A 24,007-nucleotide genomic window follows, 5' to 3' on the forward strand; every position below is an offset into this window, starting at 1 on the left:
TGCATCATTTTGTGAAACGGATCCTAAAAAAAGCTTAGTTTCGCTGCAATCAAGTGCAGATTGTGCAGCAACCGCTACCGCTATGAAAAGACAGCTGCGTGAAAGACTTAGCTCTGCCTTAACATCTCCAAAGACCAGCGGAGGGTACGCAGCAGAGGTATCTGCCACCGTGTCGTCACGAAGATCTTCTCTGACATCTCCGACAAGGAAGGTGGCGGCGGTGGGGAACGAAACATTTCCAGGAGAATTTGCAACAAACCTGTTTTCATCCTGTGCGAGGGTTTGCATTCTAGTGAGGAGCCGGCATCGCGAGTCAAATGCAAGCGGATAAAGCTTTTTGCATCTCGCTGCGGAGCCGCATTCACGCTCCGCCAACCAGGCAGCCCCCGCGGTCCCCGGCGGGTGCCCGGCGGGTCCCCCCGGTGCCCGGGGACCGGCTGCTGCTCCTCTTCCCAGCTCGTTGGCTCTTAAGGGGAAAGTCGCTTGGGTAATTCACCACTTCTTGTTCATTTCATCACTTTTTTTTTTTTTCTTTCTTTCTTTTTTTTTTTTTTTTTTTTCCCCTCGCTTCTCCAACAAATTGCGTGTGTGGGCTGAAGTGGCGGTGGTGGGAGGGGAGGTGGGGAAGGGTGGGGGAGAGGGAGGGCTGCCGAGGGGGGAAGCTGCAGTCCGCTTTCCAGAAGCTGCTGCACGCACATCAAAGGCACCTTGAACATATGCAGATGGAGCGGCTCAGAAAGTTCCTGCCGCTGCAGGTTGTTTGCAACTTTACTTCCTTCCTGCCACTTACTGTTCGGAGGCCACGGCGACGGGGGGAGGCGAGGGAGGGGGAGACCTCTTGCTCAAAGCGATCCCCGCTGCGAAGCCATCTCGCGTGTAAGCGCCACTTCCCCAGCCCCTCGCTGCCAGGCGGGGAGGGAGGGGAGAGCGAGGAGGAGGAGGAGGAGGAGAGGGAAGGAGGGAGGGCTCCAAGGGCGGACGCGATCCCAGGTCGCCAGCCCCGCACACCCATCCTCCCCGCTGTCCCCAGCGGAGCCCGGGCCGGCGGCAGCGGGGGGGGCCGGGGGCGGTGCCGCGGCCGCTGTTCCCCCCGGCGGGGCGGGGACCGAGCGGGCGGCGGTGGCCGCGGGAGGGGGGAGCGGCGGGCAGGGCAGGGCGTGGAGCGGGGAACCCCCCCTGGTGTCCCACGGGACACGGGAGGAGGAGAAACCGCCTCCCCCCTCCCCAGGGCCGTGTCGGTGCGGGGCAGCCCCGCTCACCGGCTGAGGCGGGGGCGGCGGGGCTGGAGGGGCAGACAGCGGAGCTGCCCGGCTGACAGAGCCCAACACCGGGCTCCTGCCACAGGAGAGCCCGCTCGGGTGACAGCCGGGGAGCGGGGACACCCGGGAATGGGCTGGATCCCGAGGGAGGAGACGCTGAAGCAATGATGCCTTCCGGGCTTCCCCGCACCCAACCGCTCTTTGTGGTCCCAAACTCCAGTGTGTGCATCTTTGGGCTTTGAAACCACGCCGGAACGATCACATCCTTCAGGTACCGGCTCAGAGGAGAACACCAGCCCCTTGCTTTGCACCCTCATCAATTTATACATACAGTACATAATTTATACACACCCCGCCCTATCGTGCGCCTCATCACCACAGGTTATGTGGCAGCCATACGTTGCAACCGCGAGATTGGAGATCTAATTGATGGTATGTGATACTTGCTTGTAAAAATTGTCACAGCAAGGTTCCCCGGAGTTAAAATAGCTTCCAAGCCTCAAGGCATCCCCATGCTGGGGCTTGTCATTTAATACTGGTAAGTGCTTAGCATTTATTAAGCACTTTTAAATTGTTTATGTTAAGGGCACAGATTCAGGCCTTTTACGTTTCATCAGGATAAAATTATGAATTTTATTTTTTCCATGCCTACATATACCTGAAGGTTTCAGGCCTTTTTAAGAAGAGGCAGCTATTAATATTTTTTAAAGCTAGGCAGTGTGCTCACTGAGTACAAACCCAAGAACAAAGCCTGAGGGAAGGAAAGAAATCTATGCTAGCAATAATAACAATACATGCAAAACATCAGAGATGACCCACATAAAAACAAAAAGGAAATCAAAAGCAGAGTTCTTCCTCTTTCAGTGTCATTTATATTAAATGCCCTGGAGGGTTTTTTAGTTATAAACTGCAAAAGCAAAATTACGTATTCCTGTAATGGCTATTGTTTGGGAAAAAAACACCAGGACCAAATTAGCATTTGTGATGCTATTTATAATGAGAAAGATTTAGGTCAGATGAGATCTTAACCAGAGCCCTGGAAGCTGTACTTAAAGGTGTGCAATTTGCTTGGCCAGCTACTGTCTAAGCATGGATGGGTGGAACTGAAAAACTACCAAAAGCCAGCTCCAGAGCTGGGAGAAGCAAGGGCATATATTTTTATTTACAGGATACAGATCAGATAATAACTGAGTTAAGAAGAAAAGGAAGAAGAAAAGAAGCCTTTTCCCCTGCTCACACAGTTTATCTGCCAGGAACACTTCACTGCTTCCTTACAGCCATCCATGAAACCTGATGCCAGGAACAGGCTCCTCTCCTGCTGTGGTGCTGGGAATATCTGACTTCCCAGGGCCACAGGGAGGTGGAGGAGACAAGGAAAAAATCTCTTTCTAAAATTCAGGATAAAAATAGCATCTCAAAGAAAATGACCATTGTTGGGACACAAGGGTGAGATCCTGTCTTTTGAGAGTCTGCCCTGGTCAGCCCAGATATATGACTCCCCTGATACCCTGCTGACCTCCCTGTAGCTAAAATTGGAGGCAGCAGAACTGTGGTCCAACCTACACCCTGTGCCAGACCCAGAGTTTCACCACTGCAGAGCAGTGGAGGATCAACCGACTCTCCTTCCCTTCTTCCCAGTTTCCCTGAGCCCCCAGGAATTTGAGCACGTTTCTTCTCATCTCATGATAACTTCATAAAAATGAAAGAAGCAACTGCTGCCTAGTTACCTTATTATTTGATGGAGTTTAAGGCATGAATGAAAAGCCACCTGAGGAAACTGGATTGAGTCTGAAGAATTCACCTAGCTGATATCCAAACGAAATACAGGGCTTTAGCAGAGCAATTCTTGCACATTAAGCTCCCTGTGAGAAATCAAAGGGATGTCTGAGCATGTGGTATTTATGAGACTGCAACATCTTCCCTTTTCTCAGTGGAGTGAAGTATGTTTTGGAAATACAGTTTAATCTAAATCAAGTTCTTAAAAAAAAATACAAATATATACAGTTTGTGAATCTTTACACTAACTCAACAGTTGCCTGAGCCTTGTAGGGAAAGTTATTTGGTTTACTAAAGGCTTAGTTTAAGCATCTCCAAGGTATTCAAGGGAGTATATATATATATATAGGATTACACACTCAAATAAAGCAAATTTTAGGAAAATAATCAATTGTTGGAATGACAGAGAAGACACATAGCATGAAAAGTTGTTAACACAGCAAGAAGCAAGAACAGGCTAGAGAGAAGAGAAGGGAGAGAGTAGGATGGATGGCACGAAATTCTGACCATGGGGTGAGAGAATGAGATGGGATTTTCTTTGTCATTAGGTTTTCATTCATAAAATGGATTTTTAATGGATCTTACCCCGTTGGCAGGCAAAGGCAAACAGGCTTTCTGAGCTGCTTCTGTGCTGGTTGATGATACCACATTCTCAAATTGCAAAGGAGTATTTTTGTTTGAGAAGTGGACTTGATGGGATGTGGGTGCTAAACCATTAGGGATCCTGCTCCCCAGGGCCACAAGGAGAACTTTTGCTGACAAGGAGGAGGAAAAAATAACAGAGAAGGAATACACAATAATAAAATATCTAAGAAGTATGTGGTTATGGAAGAATCTGCTTCAGCAGAAAAATGCTGGAGTTACAGTAGCCAGGGAGCAGCTGGAGAGAGCAATAGACAGTATGAGCAGGAGAGCACATGGGAAACAATAGGAGATGAAGCATGAAAAAAGAATCAAAATCCAGTGACAAGCAAAGAAGCCAATGTCACTAAAGATGACAGTGTGGACTAATTATTTTTTATTTGCCCTTCTCTTTGGCTATTTTTTATTTATCCCTAGCCAGAGCCCAGGCATTCAGCTTTACTTATGTGTGCAATCTGCCTTGGCTTGCCTGTTGCTATTCCTGAACAAGACATGTATAGGGATGAGACAGGAGTGGGGGCTGGGATAAACTGCTTTAGTTTTCCTGTAAAGTAGATACTTTAATGCCTTGCAGGCAAAAAACCAAACTTGGTGTCTGGCAGACTGGATTGAGGAAGAAAATGTTAAAGGACAATAGTGTATGGATCAGGTTAAGCTTAAAAATATCAGGACAAATTATAACTAGCTTGGCATTGGTCTGCAGTTCTGCAGTCTCATCTGGCTCTTCACAGTGCCAAGCGAAATGGAGAAAGGTTGAAGGGTTAGTGCAGGGATATCTGACCATCACAGAAATTATTTGCAGACTTCCAGTGATTTGTTGCCCATCAGTAATTTTACTTTCCATAATCAGTGGGAATACAATTATTAGGTTAAGCCAGAAGTGGTTCGATAGCCCTAAATGCAAACTGCAGGCAAGTAACAAAGTATTTTTACCGTGTAAATGAAAATAATTAGTGGCAAAAATAGTCCTAATTTTTTTACAGGTAATAAAAATTCTGCAAATCATCGTGTCATTAGAAGTCACTTCCAAAGCTGTGGCTGCAAACAGTCGCTTATGAGGAAAGTGATTAGTATCTTGCCTGTGCTCCTTGTCTGACAGGATCAAAAATACACACTAAAAAATACACTCTTTGAATATAGGTTTCAGTTCTTTGATGCATAGAAGATGACCCGTCCTACATAGATGCTAATTTGAGAGCTGGTTGGTTTTAATTACAGAAGCAACACAGGTTTTGTTTGTTGGTTTGTTTATTTGTGGGTTGGTTTTTAATTAAAAACCACACAAGAATACTAATACCGGAGTATGAGGTGTCCTTAGTAGGAAATATGTAAAAGGCATCCTCTAAAGGCAGGAAATTCAAAATGGAAAGTGGAAATTGTCTCTGGAAGGGAAGTTGATAGAGTTATTCTAGCAACCCTCTTGTTTCAGAATAACTCTGCCTTGAGGTAAAAAATATGTCTGAAAAAGAAGTCTGGAGGTGTGCAACCGCAGCAGGGGAGCAGTGCAGGTGTGTCCCAGCAGGGGAGCAGCACAGGGAGCCACTCCCTGGTGGCTTTTTCCTGGTGCACAAGCCCCAGGTTTGTAGGAGCGGCCGTGAGCGCTGCAGCGCTGCGGCACTAGAGGGCACAGCTACAGCTGCTGTGTGCCCGGGAGCCCACCCCATCCCCCTGCCTCCGGAATTCACTGGGGTTTCATCAATATTTTTACCATTTTTCCCTTTATCACGATAAGGTTTTGTCCCTTCCTATCTCTGCGGCCCAGTATTGGTTTCTAAATAGAAGTTGCCTGTGCTGGCCTGTAATTAGTGGGATTTTCCCTCTGGATTCACACACAGCACAAGGATAAACTTCAGGGGTTTATACCCTGGCCAAGCACGTTGCTGCAGCAGTTGAAGGGAAATCCTGTCCTTGTCACTGTGGGGACAGACAGATTAACGAGTCTGTTACAGGGTGGCATTTCCTATTTTCTGGCTGTATGACTGCACGTGGCCATTTTAGTATGGATCACATGTTGGTCACCTTGGTAGAAAAAGGGGTTTTATGGCAGAAAACGTAATTTTAAAGCCAAAGGTTCTAAGCTTTGAATTTTAATATGCATAAAAATCAGAATAAGACAGCATTATACATATTCTGTGCCTGGAATTATGGTCTCAGTTTTGAGAAGTACCTGACCATCCCCTTTCTCATTTCTGTTACTAAGGATGACTGCATAATCCACTCTACATACCCAGCATAATTGTATCAGACCTAAATAATATGGCCAAAAGATACCAGCTATTCTGTCCTGGGCAGAGCAGTGCTTTATTTTGGTGGCCAAACTGGAAGCATTGACTGGAGAAGAGTTATTATTGTGCTGCCTGGTTTTCTTGCAATTGACAAAGCATCATTTATCATGCTTTGCATTCCAATTTTTCTTTGCATGTTTTCCAGCTCATCATAACATAATTATGTTTCTGTTTCTTCCAGCCAGGGGCCGATACTTTCTTTTACTAAGACAACAGCTGCACTGCACAACCTTGATGAATCCCCATAAGGGTAAAATGTCTGTGGTGCTTGTTTCTGCCTTGGCAACCCAAATGTTCAAGCTCTTTTTTTACGACAAATGCTGTTCTAAAATGCACCCAACCCTGATCCTTTCACAGCATTTCTCAAAATGAGGTTTTATGTTGGTATTTAGACATCCTGGCTGGTTTGTAATTTTAAAGGCTTCTTTTGTAAAAAAATTTTATGGTGTTTATAGGTTCATAAACACTGAGATGGAATTTTAGAGGGCCATATTTACTGAGGTGCAATTTATTTTTTGAATGAAATTGATTCTATGTGTGACAATAAGCACAATCTGGAGATCTGCTTTATGCCCCTAAAAGGCATCTGAAGGGAGCTTACATGGTACAAGTGAATCATTTCCTTACTTGGCCTCAGTTGGTCCAGCCACACTGCAACATAAAGGTAATTTAATTACCTTTATTATGATCAGATATACCAACCTCATCTATGAAGTGCATTATCTGCTAGTGATGGAAAATGCTGTAAAAGACACACAGTATTTCCATTATTACTTACTAAGATGTTTTATTTAACTCTCCTTTAGTACTTTAAACCTGAAATTTCAAAGTACTTAGGAAAGGACAGATACAATTTTTATTTTACAGTGCTCAGTGCTGGAGGCAAGCTGAGGGCAGAATCAATTTTTAATGCTCTTAATTTTGTTTACCCAATTATACCATTACGAACTCCCATTACATCTCAACATCTATTCATCAGAGCACAGTGGAAAACTGAACCAGTAACTTTATTCAGTTGTTCAAGATTACCAGGATTTGCAAGTATCAGGAATTTTGTGTCCTGGACAAAACCACAGCTTGGATAAATAAATTCTTCAGGGCAAAACAATGTTTCTTTCTGTCCTTATCTCCTGGATGTTATTACTGCTGCCATCATCATTTGAAGATTGGTTGTATTTGTATATAAAATTACAATAATTCTATATACAGAGGCAAGAGTTTTAACTCCTATGATCAGTCCTGTTTACACACGCATGCACTGTCATCTAAGGATACTTTGGGATCTTTCAGCATCAGTGTCCATGTAGCAATGTTTTAGTTCTGTCCACCATATTGGACATGGATGTAGTTGCCTGAAAAGCTCTTGGATGTTGATGGAAACTGTACCTTGACCAACCAGGGCTCACTTTATCTTCAGTCCATGAATGAAGAGTGTAAATCTGCTGCTGCTCAGAAAGGCAGCAAGCTTGTTCTTTTGGATATACAATGAACACATGGCTCAAGATAAGAGTTTGCCTTGTGCTGTTTCTTCCTTATAACCCTGTCTCAAATTCTGACAGATTCTGCTCCGATATATTTTAGCTTTTTTCTCATGTATCTTTGGTTTCTTTGCTCAGTCCACTCACACACGTCAGTGTAAGATGTGCATTTTCTTTCTGATTCATGTACAGTAATTACTTCCTAACATCTGCATCACAGATTTTTTAAAGAAAGTAATTCTGCAAATATTAAGAAGGAAAATGAATGTATGGTATCTTTGAAATCTCTTTTACTGGGGTTTGTTATCCACAGCTGACTGGATTCATTCCCAGCCAGGAAGCTGGTTCAGCAAAACAGCTGCATTGGTTATTTAACTGGAAGTCTGATTCTGCTCTTCCTCACACATCTTCCTGATGTAAATTAGGAGAAGTACCAGATAAAATAAATAATATCCTCAGTGCAAAATGCCTCTTGGAAAAAAAGTAAGCATTGTGGTATGGAACAACTAGAAGAATTCTGGCAGATATTCTGCTGTCCTGGTGTAGGTTTAGGCAGTGTACCAAATACACTGCTCCCTCCTGGGAGTGCTTCCTCTGTATGTACTGTGGTAACACCAAGTGGCCAACAAAATTAAGGCCTAGTTGTGCTCAGTGTTGCACCATAATGCCATGGATTCATGTGTGACTTATTCTGTACTGGACATCACATTCATTACTGTTTGCACCTGGTTCATAATTGTTCCCTCTCAGTTATTTATTTTTTACAGTATGTGCTACAATTTACTTTATACCTTGTTGTGCAGGAAGGCACACTTGCTTGTTTTCCTCCTAGGCCGAATTAATGCAAGTGATCGTTAACTCAGAAGTACAGTTTGAGAAAGAGGATGTTAAATGAGAAGCATTGCAGTGAAAAAGAGGACAAAGCATCCATAGGCAGAGTATTTTCTGTCAATGCTATTGGTGAGGACAACAAAGGATTGTTACCAGAGCCTCATGTGCTTTAGAGATGGACAACTTCAATTCTCAAAGTCATTAACGCCCTTTGTATTTGATCTTATTGTAAATTATCAGCATGTGCAGTTAATAACATCAAAAGTTATGTACCCCCTAACCCTCATCCTGTTTCCTCCAACACGAGATATCTATTATATCTTGGCTACAGTCATTGATTCTCTTGTAGCAAAGGCATCTGTGGTTTTGTTTGTGATTTGGAGTTGTGAGCATCTGCAGTTGCTGTGGGCTGGTAATGTCTGTTCAGATTCCTGTTACAGACCTGTTGGTGGGGCTCCCTCAACTCCTGCACACAGGAAGCTTCCAGTTCACATATTACATTTGATACCAGTATGTTTTGATTGGTTTTACTTCTTGACTTTTCCTAGTACATTATATTAGTTACAGTAACTTTTAAAATCTAAGGGAATCTAAGGTTTGGAGATGCTACCCTTTCAGGCAGAAGAGGAAACTCTCACCTCCTAGATGTATGTATCTGCATGAAACTCCATTATTAGCAGACCTTGGGAGGTTTTGAAGAAGAGGACAGCAGAGGGAAGGCTGCAACATCCAGCACCTGAGCCAGAGAACACAAAGCATCTCTTCCCCTGCTGTGCTGTGAAATGTGTACGAGATGTGCAGACTGTCCTCAGACCCACCCCGAGACCTGTGCCCAGCACCTCAGCACCTGCAGCCACGGGATTACAGCAGCACCTGCACTTTGGTTTAAAGCAAGGACAAGCTTCTAACCTTTGGTTTTGTGGGGTTCAGTTTGAAATGAGGCAGGGGTGAAACCAACCCCGCCTGAGTGCAAACTGTTCCTCTGCAGTGCAGTTCAGACACGTACCTGAGGCTGCACCCTGGCAGGACAGCTCTCTGCCATGGCTCATCTGCCTCCACCTCTGCCCCAGTTTCAAAGCTCTTCAGCAATATGTTCTGCAACAAACAAGGATTTCTGGGGCAACTTCAGTAAGATCAGAAAGACATTCTTCTGCTGCTTTGTAATCTGTGAGTGTGAACGATTCATTCATATCTATCTGATGATCAAATAAATTTTTAATTATCAATCTGAGGTGATTTTTTTTTTTTTTTCTCTAGACAATACTTAACTGTATTGTAAGGGCTGTTGGGATTGAACCAGAGAATTTGGCAGCAAGATATGGAACATTTGGGCTTTCAACACTTAGGAACATATGGAAAGAGGTTTGGAAGATTGCCACATGGAGTGTAACTTGGAAGATGCTACATTTCTTCATCATTTTTAATGGATAAAAGTATAAGAAATTTTACTTTTTTGAAGCATCCTAATTCTCGTTTCCTTTTGTATCATGTAGTGCTGCACTAGAATAAACCACTTTGCTCAGGTGCAAGGTTTGAGCAAACTCGGCTGGATGTTTATGGGCAACTGAAGGTAGGAAATTAAAAGGATGACAGTATTGCAGGTCTTTCCAAGTTTTTACCTCCTAATTCATGACATTCCTTGCAAATGAACTCACAAAGCTACAAGTCTGATGACTCAGATCATGGGATGAAAGAGGATCTCTGGTGCATGGCCTGAGTCAGGATATGCACCATTTACCAAAGTCTTTGAGGATAGGGTCATGCTAGATGGTACATGCTTCTTGTTCCTTCTGGGACCATCTGTCTCCCCATCACCTTGACACCCATGGATGGATGGACAGTCCAGGCTGTCTGTCTGCCCCTGGGACATAGTTTCATCATGTGGGTTGGAGCTCCAGTACTACACTACAAATGCCAAGCATGGCTGGGGCAGTGAAGAAATGGAAGTGAGGAGACACCTCTGGCTCAGTGCTCAGGACTGGACATGTACAAACATTGTCTTCCTACAACTTCAGGGACAGATGCCTCATGCCCACGATGGGAGAAGTCTGCATCTCTCAGTTATTCTTCTGTTTGTCAGAAAACTGATGCATACTTGGTAATTCATTCACAAGAACCACTGCGTAAGAAAGGGGTTTTTTACTGTGTTTTATCTGGCACAGTTGTGTGCTAGGCTGGGGGTCTGCAGTAAACGCAGGATTTGTTGGAATACACAAACCTGGATACCCTTCTCAATCTGCACAATTGGCACACGGGCTCTGCAGCCCAAGCCTCTTCCCAGGGGACAGGGGGAAACCCCAGAAGAAAGACTGTAGGTGCAGTCAGAAGCACTGGTGAGTAGTTGACTTGGGGGGCTTTCTCTTGCCTTTTTTTTTTTTTTAAGGGTTGCCTGAATTTAATGGAGGCTTTTTCATTTAAAAGACAGAAAGACTTACAAATTAAGCAACATCTAGCTCCTAATGTGTGAAACTGCAATTTGCATAAATCATGGCAGCTGCTGAGTCGGTCCTTATTACCTCTGCTGGAGTGTTAATTTAGCCACAACTTTCCCATTTATTTAAATGAAAAAGCAGCAGGGGGCTGGCATAGCCACATTCTCTGTCAGGCAACCTGGGAATCAGGTCGACAGAGGCAGAAAGAGATTTCAATTCAGCAGGACTTGGGGGGTGCTGCCCCCTGGACCGGTGGTCGCAGGCGGGCTCAAGATTGCCCTTGGACTGACTGAAAGGTCAACTCTTACCCTAAGAAAAAGAAATAATCAATATTGTACTTGGACTGACATAAGAGAGTATATAATAGGATTAAACTGGAAATGTCTCTCTTTTTTTTCTCTCCCTGTGTATCCAAATGGGCAGCGTGCATATGGATATGATAACCAAAATACCATTATTGGTTGGTCCTAATGTAATACAAATAAAATAGTCTCTATTTGTAGAGCACCTGGTGTGCTGTGGTCCAGACTCACTGTCAGGGTCTGAATGTGTCCTGACCGTCTGCCTGAGCAGGAGGATGCCAAAGCTGCTCCCACGGGACGTGCCGGGAAGAGGGAGCAGCTGTGGCAGCCAGTGGTGACAGTGCCATCACTGCTGTGGCCAGCCTGGAGCTGCTTCCTCATGCAGCTAATGCTGAGTGGGTGAATAGACATCAGGGAATTACTCACATGTGGGAAGTAAAGCACATGCGAGGTACTAGTTCCCAAATCAGTGCTGCCTCATGCTCCAGGAACAGGCTGAGGAGCCCTGGGGAATTTCTGAGCTGGAAGGAATGAAGAGCAGTGGTCCCCCTGGGGACTCACCCCCGGGCAGAGGGTCAAGCATGAGGCTCTCCTCTTCCAAGATACAATATTGGGCCACCATTTAATTATAAGTCTGTATAAAACTAAGTATTTGTCAGCAAAGAATGAGCCAGAGCAAAACTGCAGAACCACGGCAACGGGGACAGAGGAGATGGGTTTAGTTCAGCATGTTGGTTGCAATGTGCCAGGGGCAGCAAAGAAAAACCACATCCTGATACCACCCAGAGCTGAACTGAGCTGATGTAGGTCTCTCCTACAGCTCAGCTATAACTGACTTGGCGTGTGGGTCAGCTTGTTGCAAACCATGGTGTAGCTTCACCCATGGACAATTTGCAAGCACACCTCGCATCAAATCAGCTTTTCTGCTTTCTGATGAACTGTAAGTGCTGTGTAGCTGTTCCCAAACACTGTATTCAGAGAAACAAACTCTTGGAAACTGGTCAGAGCTTTGCCTAAAAAAGGGGATTTTTTTCCCCATAGGTTAATCAGTAGCAGTTGAAGTTTAGAAGGGAATTTCTCTGTTCAGACAACACCAGAAGGGATAGTATGACCAGTGCCATGCAAAAATTGTCCTAAAACATTAAGTTCAACTTGTATTTCCTAAACACTGGTATATTCACATCAAATGTGTCTTTCTGTCTCTGACACCTACTTTTTATCATTGTTTTAAAATACATTGTGTTAAAAGATCACCCATTTGTTGTGTTACCACAGATGTTCTTCCCTTTGCCATTAACTTAATGAAGTTCAGCAAAAACTCTTGTCTTTGCCCACTTCTCAGCCATTCATTTTTAGAATTAAAATCACCATGACAACAGAGAATGATATCAGAACGAAAGGATTATGACTTAATTACATGAAGAAGGTGAGAACGGGCTTGGCTTACAGCAGATAAAGCTTTTAATTCTAACAAAAATATGGAGGCTCTGATTCGTGGTGGTGTTTCCCTATTTGTGTAATTACAAAGCAGTGCTGGGAGCTGCTCAGCACCCGCCCCAGCGCAAGAGGGTGTGTCCCAGTTAATTCAGTGAAGTGCAAAAGAAATATTCAGAATTTCTTCTCTAATATTAGTTGGTGTTTTCGTGAAACAGGCTCATTATAGAAATTAGCTGAAAAGACACAAACATCAAGGAAATGTGATTATTATTATGGTAGTGAAGTGGTTTCGTGTAAATAAAATGTGTTGTGTAAACACACCATGTAAACCAGCACCGTACTATAAACTGTTCTACATAACAGAAGAGCAAGGCAGTTTAGGGGTTATGGTCCACTTTTTACCACAGCTGTGGCTGTTCCATCTTGGCTTCTGTGAAAGTGTTAGATTGGATATTTTTATTTCTAAGATAAAGCTGAGCTTTTAATAAGAACAATCTGGGAATTTAGACTATGTAATCTGGTCTATCTGACATAAGGAAACTTTAAAACTTCAATTTTTTTTTTCTAGTTTTTTTCACAAATGATATAAAATAGGCTTTTTAAAATCTTGTACATCTTGGTTTCCCCCCTAAAAACAACAAACTGCTATTAACTGTTGACCATTCCTGAACACTCCCTCCCTTTGGGAAAACTCTGTAATAAAACCATCAGACTAAAAACCTAGATAAGAAAATACATTTCATTTTCAATTTTCTCAGAAGCTATTATGATCAATTGACCAATTAGTGTAGTGAATAAATGCATTAATGCAATTTAAAAAAAAGAACATTCTGAAAACCCCTTAATGTCTTTCTCAACTAAAAGTATAGGCATGACATTAATCATTTTTGTAACCCTAAATTTTGCTTAATCTTTTTTCCATCTTTGCTTACACATATGGAGATATAGTGTATTAGGGCCCTTTCTATTCCTCTTTAATTTACAGAGCACAAGCTCTGCAGCTGATGTAAATCAGTGCAGCCCCACTATTCTGGACCATTTTAGTGGATCCATTTCTGATTTACTTCAACACAAACAGGAAGATAATCAGGCCTTATGTATGATTAAAAATATACAGATAACACTTATATTCAGTCAGTAATCCTTATTTTATGCACATCTTCAGCTCTTAGTGATCTAACAAGGGCAGGAGGAACCATCTGGAGAAATTCCTCTCAGCTGTAGAGACTGAAGCCTTGTTTTTAAGAGTGACCTGGATAGGGTCAAGGAGCAGCAGCATCTCCTCCAGGGTGGTAGTTCTGTGTTTCAAAAGGTACCAGACCTCAGAGGAAGGTGGGAGTCGGTCTGGTCTTTGCCCATGCTGGCACCACTCCAACTGCCCAGAAACAACAGGGAGACAGAGAAGTGCCTAGTTGTGTGCCTGTGGCAAGTCCTGGGATGAGTGGATGTAGCTCTTTAGGTGGGCCCTCCACGGAGCAGCTGGTGCCCTTATCCCTGGGGCTGGTGGGAGCCGGGGCTGGCAGGGCAGGGGGGCAGCAGGCAGGGCTGCGGCCGAGCGTGCCCCTCAGCGTGACCTGAAAGCAGCTCCTCGTCCCCTATTTATAGCCCTGGCCCCTCGCCACTCCCCAGGAGCTCTGTGAGATCTCTGTTTCCCTCTCCTGCGTCCTCTCACAGGCACCTGCTGCTGCTGGGGTTGGAAAGGTATGTTTAAATCCCTTCCCCACCCAGAGCAGGAGAGGGAAGGGAGTTTGGCGCCGAGGCGGGTGGGCGATGTGGAAAGGCTGGGGCCAGGCTGCTTTGGGTGGCTGGGTGGGTGGGAAATCTGTGGGCAGGGGTGCTGGAATATGTGCTTCAGGGAACCCTTAGAGGTGCTGGAGGGGGGGCCTGCACATGGAGGTCCAGGGTCAGCTGCAAGGGGGCTACGTGGTGGGGAGGCTGCAGGGCCCCTTGTCCGTGCCAAAAGTGAAGCCCTCTCAGTTCGCTACAGCACCTGCTGTCCTGCTTATAAAGGAACTGTGAGAGATTACTTACAGGGTTAGGATAGGACCCCCTGAACAATATCAAACTTAGGGTCTGTTTGCAGCTCTGTGGGGTTTGCCAACAGTGTGGAAATAGGATCAGTCTGTGGGTGCAGAAATATCTGTGCCTGAGGTCTGTGCATGGGGGGCTTTGCATTCCCTGCAGACATCTAGGGTTGCTTCCAGTAAGGAAGCTCGGAGAAACTCTTGTTTCTCCCATCAAGGTCGGGGACTGATTCTTATCATCAAGAGGCTGAATGTTTTTTATACGACGTTTTGGGGACTGCAGATTTTGTAGGTATCGAACTTGTGTGTTTTGGAGGTCATGCTGGATTGTTGCCATGAGTTGTGATGAGTTTTCTTTTCAGTTGGTATGGATGTACCCAGATACTTGCTTGGTAGTGACTGAAATTGAAACTAGAGAAATGTATTGGGAAGGCCCGATTCCAACAGTAACTAATGGAATGCTGACGTCGAGTTGTAAGGGTTTACAACCTGCAGATTATTTTAATTTCACTGCTGAGTGACAGGGATATTGAAGTATTTGCATAGCAGCAGTTGCTCACCACATGGTTACATACTTCAGAGTTTTATGTAAATATTGTCAATTTGAGATCATGAACTTTTCTGTGGTAAAAATGCAAACAAAGCCTAGTTTGCAACAAGGTGTTAAATTGTTTCTTTTAATTGTGATACAGTCCATTTTACACTGTATGATATGGTTGTTCTAGAAAGTAAGCCTTTCCTGCTCTTGCCAGTATGTTTAGATAAATATGAAAAGAGAAACCTCTAAGACCTTTACCAGGCTGCTTAAAGAACTACTGAGATACATTTTAGAATTACATTTTTCTACTGCTGGCATCTGTCATTGGATATGTAAAAAACTCATGCATCCTCCTTCTGTGAATGAGCACTTTGCCATTTCAATTAGTTTGGATATGTAAGAAAAATGATCTGCACATATGAACTGTAAAATAAATTATCTCTGTATGTTTATATTTAGCTTCTATTCTTCTCATGCAATTAATGCACATAAAGTGGCTTAGGCTGGGATTTGTTTCTAGGCATTTGCTTGTGAGCAGAGCTACATGCATGTTCTACTTAAATTGTATTCTTTTGTCTGACTTTGCTGAGCTTTGATTCAGAGTAAGATTAAGGTCAGGTGAAGGTATATTTGAAAAGATGGCCCACAGGGTCTTTCGTTTTCAGATGCTTTGATTTTGATTTTTTTTTTTTCCCCATGAATCTATAGCAGTTTAAAGAAAAAAATTATGCCTGGTATTTGCTGAGATAGGATCAATATTAATCCAACCCCACATCTAGGCCTGTTTCTTGGCAGTAAATGAAGCTCAAACTGTCAAATCTTTCCAGAATCATAAACTACCCAAAAGCTTTGAAAACTGATCAAAGCATCTTCAGTTCTCCAATGGTCAAATGTGCTCCCAAACACAGTTTCTGAAGCTTTGCAAACAGCTTAAAATCTCACTGTTAGATGTCAAGCCTTCTCCTGGCTCAAAGAGCCCATTAAACCCCATTTTATTTTTATTTTAAATGAATAGCAACACAAGGAGAAAGAAAACAAATAAGCTACTGCAGGAAGACCAGGTTGTGTCTGTAGCATTCTGGGAGAAGATGATGCTTACAGCAGCAGGGAAGCAGTGATGCAGGCAGGGGAACACAGCACTGCCACAACTGTCTACCTCTATAGTAACAGCTCGGGGGTCAGTAGCCTCTTTCTGCACTGAGGGCCTCCTTATACAGACCGTACAGCAGCTAAGAAAGCTCCCACGAGCATGTCTAGCAGCACATGTCCCAGCAGGAGCTGGGCCATGCTTGGGTAGCATGAGACCTCAGCCTGCCTTGACTCAGGCTCCTTAGTATCCGATGGCATGTGAAAGTAAACAAGGTGCCACAGGGATGGAGGGAGAAAAACAGTTAAAACCTCTCTCAGAAGGTTTGTCATATTTTATCTTATGCAGGCCAAAGACATAATTTGATTTGTAGTGTTCACAGTTTCAGAACTTCAAAATTCCTCCTTTCCTGCTAGCAATAAATCAGTTCAGATCACCTGAAAGGTACCTGCTGTGGGACTGATCCTGGGAGATCGATAGGGCTGAGCAAGGAGATTTCTTTCTCTGATTTTAATGGGAAAGAGATCAGGTCATACAACAAACCTTTTAAAACTGCCTAAGCAATTTGCATTATTTTTAAAGGGTAAATTTCTGCTTTAGACACTTCTGTTCCTAATTTCCACAGTGAGCTTAAGTAGGACTTGGACTGTTAACTAAGATGCCTTTGAAAACCTGAAAGTCCTAAATCTCTTCAGTCACCAGTGACTGACAGAGTACAGAAAACTTCAGAAAAGACATCCTGGCTGCTGGTAGTTATGGTGATACTTGAGACACACCCAAATGCTGAATGTCTAATTTTCACAGAGAACCATTTATTGGAGACACTTACCTGTATGCATTCTTAAACCATGTAGACATACATTTCCTAAAAAGAATCAGATGTTTTCCCACTTAAATTCTCTGCCACAAGTTTGTGTACTCTATCTGGACAGAATAAATGAAATTGATTCAAGAAATAATATCTAAATCAATGCGAGAAAGCAAGTGTTCCCTGAAGCTGTGAGTGACCTCTTCAGCACAGATCTCTAGGCACAGACTGGAAATGCTTTCCAGCCTGACGACCAATAACCATGATTCAAATCTGCTCTTTTTTAGTCAGTTGGGCACCTAACTTATGGTGACTTAGTCAGCTGGTTCTGTTGCAATTTGTTTCTAATGATATCATGCAGGATCATATCAGAAGACAGAGTATCTAATTTATCCCCTGTTTTCCCTGATAAAATGAAGACAATTAGATTGGATTGACACAATTTGTTCCTGATAAATAGGTGCTATAGCTGCTTTTATCACCTTCTTGCCCTTTAAATTCTTAAAATTCAATCATGTAATAATTTCTTCCAGCATCTTTTCAGGTGTCAGAATTAGAATAATAGTTCCTCTTATCCTATAGATATAGGAACATCTATAATTCCTTGGAATCTTCCTTTCTATATCTTATAGCTTTTCCTGATATCAAGATTAGCATTATTATTTGCCCTTCTTGAGCACTGTGGGATCTTGTGCATGGTTTAAAATCTTGGTCTTAAATGCCCAGACAGCTTTCATAATTAAACCCCTAGATTATAACATTATTATGGTCTGGGTACCGATTTCTGCCTCACTGTGGCTGTCAGCCAAATGTCATAGCACATACAATTAACAGATTTGATTCTCAGCTCACTGATAACAAAGGAAGCACAAATAATTCATAGGCAGAGGCACTGGTTCTTTGATGTGACCAAACTCTGATCCTTTCAGCACCTGAAGGGAGGCAGGCTGCAGGCAAGGGCAGCCTCATTAAGGCAGAGAAGAAGAAAACTCACAAACCACAGCAGAGGAGGAAGAGGAGGATGCAGGAGGTGCCCCCTGTTCCACAGCCCCCACGCTGGGTGCTGTGACCTCTTCTGGACCAGGTCTCAAAGCTCCCACCCTCCCACCATGGCACAGGAAAGAGCAGATTCCTTGGGACTGGGGGAAAAGACAAGAAAAATCTATGTCCCAGACAAAATAATGTCTCTAATTACAAGGTGGTTTTTTTTTTTCCAGAGGTTAAGAGGAATTCCTGATGAGATGCTTCCATCTGGTTTACAGTCCCTTTACACTGGGGCAGTTCAAAGAGGCTGCAGTGTAACTGAGAATTGAGGACAGCATTTATTTATAGCTTGATAGCCTCATAAAAGCTGTAGAGCTGAGCTCACAGCAGTGTGCTTACTTATGTTTTGAACTGCTCAGGCAGCACCCTACTGCCTTGCAAAACATGTGCTGTAGCTCCTGCATAAAATTATATATGACTCTTCATAAGGTTCATGACACAAAAGAAAAGAAAGAAAAAAAAAAAAAAAAAGGAAAATTAGACTAACAAAACAGCTGATATAAAAATAAAAGTAGCAGCCAGAACTGGAGGAAAATTAACAGCACGACTCTGAAATAAAGTGACATCAAATGAAGATTTGCACCTGAAACCATTTTTCACAATAGATGCAAAAAATATCCCAAAACTCTGAATAAGGCAATGACTCTGATTTCAGCTCCTGATGACATTACAAAGGATTTGAGCCTCACACTGGAGTTTTTATAATGACAACCCAGCCTCTGGCACGATCTCAGTATAGTGTTTCACTGCAAATTATATTTGTATCACATTTATTCTTTCTTTTAATATCAATGTACCATCTTTTTCCTCTGTAACCCAGAGGGGAAAGCAAAGCAGCACTATTTCATTATTACCCTTTAATAGTCTTTCCAGTGATATAAAAGAGAATATTAATATCCTTCCAATGACCTCACCTAAACACTGCTAAAAGCCAGGAAGGGAGTGACGAGTTTGTAGCTAATGCACAAGGATGAATTTCTGAAGTTAATGAAAGGATTTCACCCCTGGGTTTTATTCCTATTTTATTTTTAACCTTTTAACTTCAGTTTCCTCAGCTGTAGGATGGAGAAAGTGGACTTGCTTACAAGTCAACAGCGTGATTTTATTGGATAGAGGTCAGCCAGGAGCTTGGTGAGCTATTAAAGCAAGGAGATGGAGAAGGTGCATTCTCGTGAAGAAAGGCAAAAAGGTCTTCTTGAAAGTGGAAGGTGACCAAGCCCTGCCTATAGCTCTGGCTGGGGAAGTTGCATTGCTCTGCAGGGCTCTGTGGGCAGCAGAGGAGACCACCCTGCACGGGGTGCAGGTGGGCAGCATCCTCCATCATCTGGGTAGTGGGTGTAGGATTTATCCATCAGATCATTTGTGCTTAAAGTGGTAGATAAATGATGTGAGCTACATTGTGCTTTAAGGTTCCTATTGCTAACGTCTTAATGATGGAGAAAACTGCTTTGAGCATGTTGTGCCAGATATCATCATCACTGGAAAACGAACACATAAAACTCACAGATCTGCCGAACAGTGTAATCAAAGACAAAGTGTTGCTCTTAAGAAAGCTAAATTACCAATGAAAGAAAACTTAAAGGTGACCAGCAAAGGAAGTGAAATCATAACTCAGTGCTACACATTGCTTCTTCCTGAGCTGTACAAAAGTCTGGGAAGGATGATGATGATTAATCATCTCACTTGTTCTTCACATTAGAAATGTACATTTTGTCCGTTACAGAAAAGCTGGAGGATGTGTGAAGCTCTGACATCACAAAAGAAAAAGGAGACAAGCTGATAATTTTGGAAGAAAAACCCTGCTTAGCCAGAGTGCTAAATGGGATTGGGGTCTTTTTGATAGTTATTAACACTTTCATCTGGTTGGGGAATGAATGGCCTGGTTAAAGACACTCATTTTCTTTAAGATGTGTGATTATAATGCATGATCTTTGAGATATGGTGTGGGCCCTTTATGAAAATGCAGTGAAGATCAAATATTATAAGGTGATAAAATAGGACAAGGGGAAAACCATAAATTAGCCATCTAATTATCATTAGACAATTTCTGTCTCAAGAAAAGCTGCTACTGACTGCAAAGACTACTCCAAAGGCATTCAATGCAGGATTAAGACCTGCATTTTCTCAAATGCAGTATTTAATTTCATTGTAGGCAAAAGGGGGGAAAAAAAAAAACCAACAAACCAACAACAACCCAAACAAACCTTCTATATTTTGAAAATATCATCACTTTAGTTTTTGTACTAAACTTGCTGCCTTTGATTGATTTTTAAAAGAAAAGAGCTCAGAGCCTGGCCCACATTCAGACTATGAAGTTAGTGTTTTGTCTTCCAAATAAATGTTTAAAATCTGGTAATAAACCAGAGTAATTTCTCAGATGTGTTGGATCTAGTTCCAGATTTGGAATATGGAAGGAACTGGTAAAATTAAGGAAATACTGGTCTTACAACATGCCTGGCTTTTAATCTAGCACCCAGCTCAGGAACTGATATAATTTGCTAAAACAGAATGATGACTCCTTCCAAAAACAACTGAGCAGCTACAAATGTAGGTCTGAGATTGATGCAGATTTTATTTTCACCTGGGAAGTATCTATAGTATTTTTTTAAACCATCTAGCTAGCTCTGTAGAGAAATCTGGACTGTGTGAAAATGCCTTTAGATGTATTTAAAATAATTTCGTGTATTCCTTTTTAATGTTGGTTTCATATTTCTTTAATGAAACTAAGGCTACTCTTTGTGCTTCTAGGATTTGAGAAAACCAGTTCAACCTCTTGCACAAGGCCCTGATCCTGCAAATAATTAAGCTGGTGGGGAATGGTACTCATTTGAATAGTCCCATTAAGCAATTAATAGCATGTTTACAGTATGTTTCAAACATGGACATACGATGGCTTTAGCACATATTCATGATTTGTGACCTAAGTCCTCAATGCATTTCCACAACAGAACTGCCTCAGTACCACATCAGAGACAAAAACTGTTAAGACCTCCTATCCCTCAAGTGATGGGAAGAGTAAAGAATCTGGCCAATTCAACCAAGTTGCTTCCTGCCAGTTCTACAACCATACTGCAGGGGTAGAAGCTGTTTCTGCCCACAACATCGTCTTGAGTCTCCCAGCTTGAAGCCTGGGGGCAGAGCTGCTGGGGCATGGTGGGGCAGAGACAAATCCATTGGCAGAGTAACAAGGTGGCAGCTTTGTGACAGCTTTGCTAGGGTGTAAGCACAGCTTCTGAATCAAAACCATTCTGTAAACTGGTCCCTTCCCATGCAGAACTAGATGATCTTTAAAGTCCCTTCCAACCCAAACCATTCTAGGATTAAACATTCACACACCCAATTATGCCTCTTTAAAATGTCAGTGAGCTGGGCTGTACTCTGGGCTCTATTTCTCACTCCCTTTGCAGAAGTGTAGATTCCTGTAAAAACTGAGAAAAGCAAGTCTAATGTTTTGCTATTTTCTCTGTCTTGTAAATGCATTTCTGAAGTCTCTACTTAGGCATAACTCCTAGTTTGAGAGGAGCTGGGAGCACTGAAGAGGCACTACTCCATTTGAGCTGTCTATCCTAAGGGGCTGTTGGAAATAAAAGATACTTTCAGCATCTAAGAAAGAACCAGTTTCCTTCAGGTGCACGTGGTAGACAAAACCTGAATAGCTAAGGGACTAAGGGTCTGAGCTAGAATTTATTAAAGTCAGTGGAAATCTTCTGCTTAATTTTAATAGGCTCTGGATCAGGGAAATGAGGGAGCAGGCAGCTGGAAAAAGCTGTTTTGAAGGGAAGTCTGGAACTGTCTTTAAATAATCACAAAACTTGTGGGGTTGTTATTGAATATTGGCACTCGTACAAAGTGTAGATTTTATTTTTTTGTGTGTCTTGGAGACCTTGAGCCTGAGACCTCTCCATAATTTGACTTACTTTTTATGCATTACTGATTTCTATCACACCCTATAGAATTGCAAGCTTTAGGTATTAACAGCCATGTTCGTTTGACCAATAATTTGTCCTTATCGGACAATGTTATGGTTCTACCTCTAGAAACATTCCTGATGGAGACCTTGAATTCTGAGAAGATTTAAAACCAAGAAGTTTGGAGATCAAGCATGGATTGTAAGGCTGAGGAGAAAAGAAAGCAGCGTCATGGCTTGATTTTATTTGAACAAGTAAAGAGAATGAAAGAATCAACAGAGATAATTGATGTTGTGCTAGTTGCAGAAGGGGAGAAATTCCCCTGCCATAAGGTGGTGCTGGCAGCCTTCAGTCCCTATTTCAAAGCCATGTTTACCTGTGGCTTGGCTGAATGCACGCAGAGAGAAGTGGTGCTGTATGACATCTCTGCAGAGAGTGTGTCCACAATACTCCACTACATGTACAGTGCAGACTTGCACCTCACCAATCAGAATGTGCAGACTGTTGCCTTTGCTGCCTATTTCATGCAGATGGAAGATGTTTGCAGTATGTGTCAGAAGTACATGATGGACCATATGGATGCTTCCAACTGTGTGGGCATCTACTATTTTGCAAACCACATCGGTGCAGAAGATTTAGCTGATCAAGCAAGGAAATACTTATATCAGCATTTTGCTGAGGTGAGCTTACAGGAAGAAATATTAGAGATTGAATTCCATCAGCTGTTGGCTCTCATAAAATCAGATGATCTGAATATTTCCAGGGAGGAGAGCATTTTAGATCTTGTCATTAGATGGGTCAAACACAGCAGAAACTCACGTGTTGAGCACCTTATTGAGCTCCTGAAGCAAGTGAGACTGGTACTCGTCAACCCTTCCTTTCTCGTGGAAGCCCGGAAAAGGAACACAATGATCCTGTGCAACTCAGAATGCAATGATATGTTTGAGGAAGCACTGAAAAACATCAAGCTATCCTCCAGCCACCCTTCTCTCAGCCTGCGATATGGCATGGAGACCACTGACCTTCTACTCTGCATTGGCAACAATTCTCTAGGCATTAGGTCACGGCACGGGAACTACGCAGATGCCAGTTTTTGTTACGCTCCTGTGACAAAGAAGACTTACTTCATTTCCTCTCCAAAGTATGGAGAGGGTCTAGGATGTGTTTGCACTGGTGTTGTCACTGAGAACAATGATATTATCGTGGCAGGAGAGGCAAGTGCTGTCAAAATGTCTAGACAAAAGACCAGGAACATCGAGATTTATAGGTGTGTACCCTCTGTTGGAAAATCCCTAGTTATTTTAAAAAATTAAATCCAAATAATGATTCTGGGGACAAAAGAAGACCATTAGACAAAGTGCTTTTTCCTTGAAAGTTTTCCCAGATATTTCAATTACTCTGATCAATTTGCTACAACAGATCTTTATGGCACAATGAGTTATATACATGCAACCAAATCCTGATGTCTTTTCTCCTGGAAGAAGGAGGATTTACTGTAGTGGTATCTCTATGTAGATCAACTTGATCAGATCCCAGATCCATGTATGTGAGTTTTATATTCTCCTTACTCAAATCTCAGCACTTTCCTAGGTGGGTGAAAATCAGCAGGACATAAGTCAGGCAAATGACCAGAGGTGTGTAGAAAGTCAGAGATAACACTCTTTTTCTGTTGATGATAGTACTTCAGAGATTAATGGATAATGATTGATAGCTTTAAATCCTCATTCTGTTTTTACTTCTGTCTTTTTCAGATGCACCAATTTTAAAGAAAACTAGAAACTTTCTGGATTAAAGACAAAATGTTTAAATGATGACATTTTCAAATACAGATGCTTAAACCTGTAGAAGTAAATCCATGCTGAGGCAGATTAATTTGCCTTGTTTTCAGCAGTGCTGAGCTCACTCTTCCCAACAACTTCAGTGGAAACTGTGATTGATAAGCACATACAGAAATAAGGGATTAATTACCTGAATTAAGATCAAATATCTTTGAAAGGATGCCTAAAATTAGGTTCCTTAGTACTAAAAATATTTGATCTTGCAAAAAATTGGCTCAATTTTATAACCAGTGAGAAGGAGAAAGCTCCTTTTGTCATTGTACCATTGTCTGGATAAACAGTGACGATGAAGGGGGTAGTGATTCACAGCAGCTGGTG

General features: G+C 42.6%; 2 protein-coding genes and 1 long non-coding RNA gene across 8 annotated transcripts in view; 2 read left to right on the forward strand and 1 right to left on the reverse strand.

Annotated features, from left to right (window-relative positions):
• Positions 1 to 24,007, reverse strand: part of MGLL (monoglyceride lipase) — a 96,650-nt gene that overhangs the window by 60,236 nt on the left and 12,407 nt on the right. The window contains exon 1 of one of the 4 annotated variants that reach the window (XM_051627679.1): positions 3,621 to 3,641. The exons of 1 other annotated variant lie outside the window; for it this stretch is intronic. Coding sequence is in view for 1 of the 3 variants with exons in the window: in XM_051627677.1 (XP_051483637.1) it covers positions 260 to 269 (10 nt within the window). In the remaining 2 variants the exon portion in view is untranslated. Of the gene's footprint in view, positions 1 to 259; positions 759 to 790; positions 1,045 to 3,620; positions 3,642 to 24,007 lie in introns of those variants that run through there. 2 more of the 4 variants (XM_051627678.1, XM_051627677.1) reach the window with 2 other exon arrangements.
• On the forward strand, positions 679 to 9,497 carry LOC127388317 (uncharacterized). Of its 2 annotated transcripts, none has more exons than XR_007890358.1 (2): positions 679 to 755; positions 8,890 to 9,497. It is a non-coding gene; the product is annotated as an uncharacterized LOC127388317 (long non-coding RNA). The 2 variants fall into 2 exon arrangements; XR_007890357.1 differs by lacking the exon at positions 679 to 755 and adding an exon at positions 1,388 to 1,530.
• Positions 14,086 to 24,007, forward strand: part of KBTBD12 (kelch repeat and BTB domain containing 12) — a 36,904-nt gene continuing 26,982 nt past the window's right edge. For both annotated transcript variants that reach the window (XR_007890355.1, XM_051627673.1), the window contains exons 1-2: positions 14,086 to 14,143; positions 21,981 to 23,118. Coding sequence is in view for 1 of the 2 variants with exons in the window: in XM_051627673.1 (XP_051483633.1) it covers positions 22,046 to 23,118 (1,073 nt within the window). In the remaining variant the exon portion in view is untranslated. The remainder of the gene's footprint in view (positions 14,144 to 21,980; positions 23,119 to 24,007) is intronic.

This window comes from Apus apus, chromosome 9, assembly GCF_020740795.1.
Source record: "Apus apus isolate bApuApu2 chromosome 9, bApuApu2.pri.cur, whole genome shotgun sequence".
Taxonomy (NCBI): Eukaryota; Metazoa; Chordata; class Aves; order Apodiformes; family Apodidae; genus Apus; species Apus apus.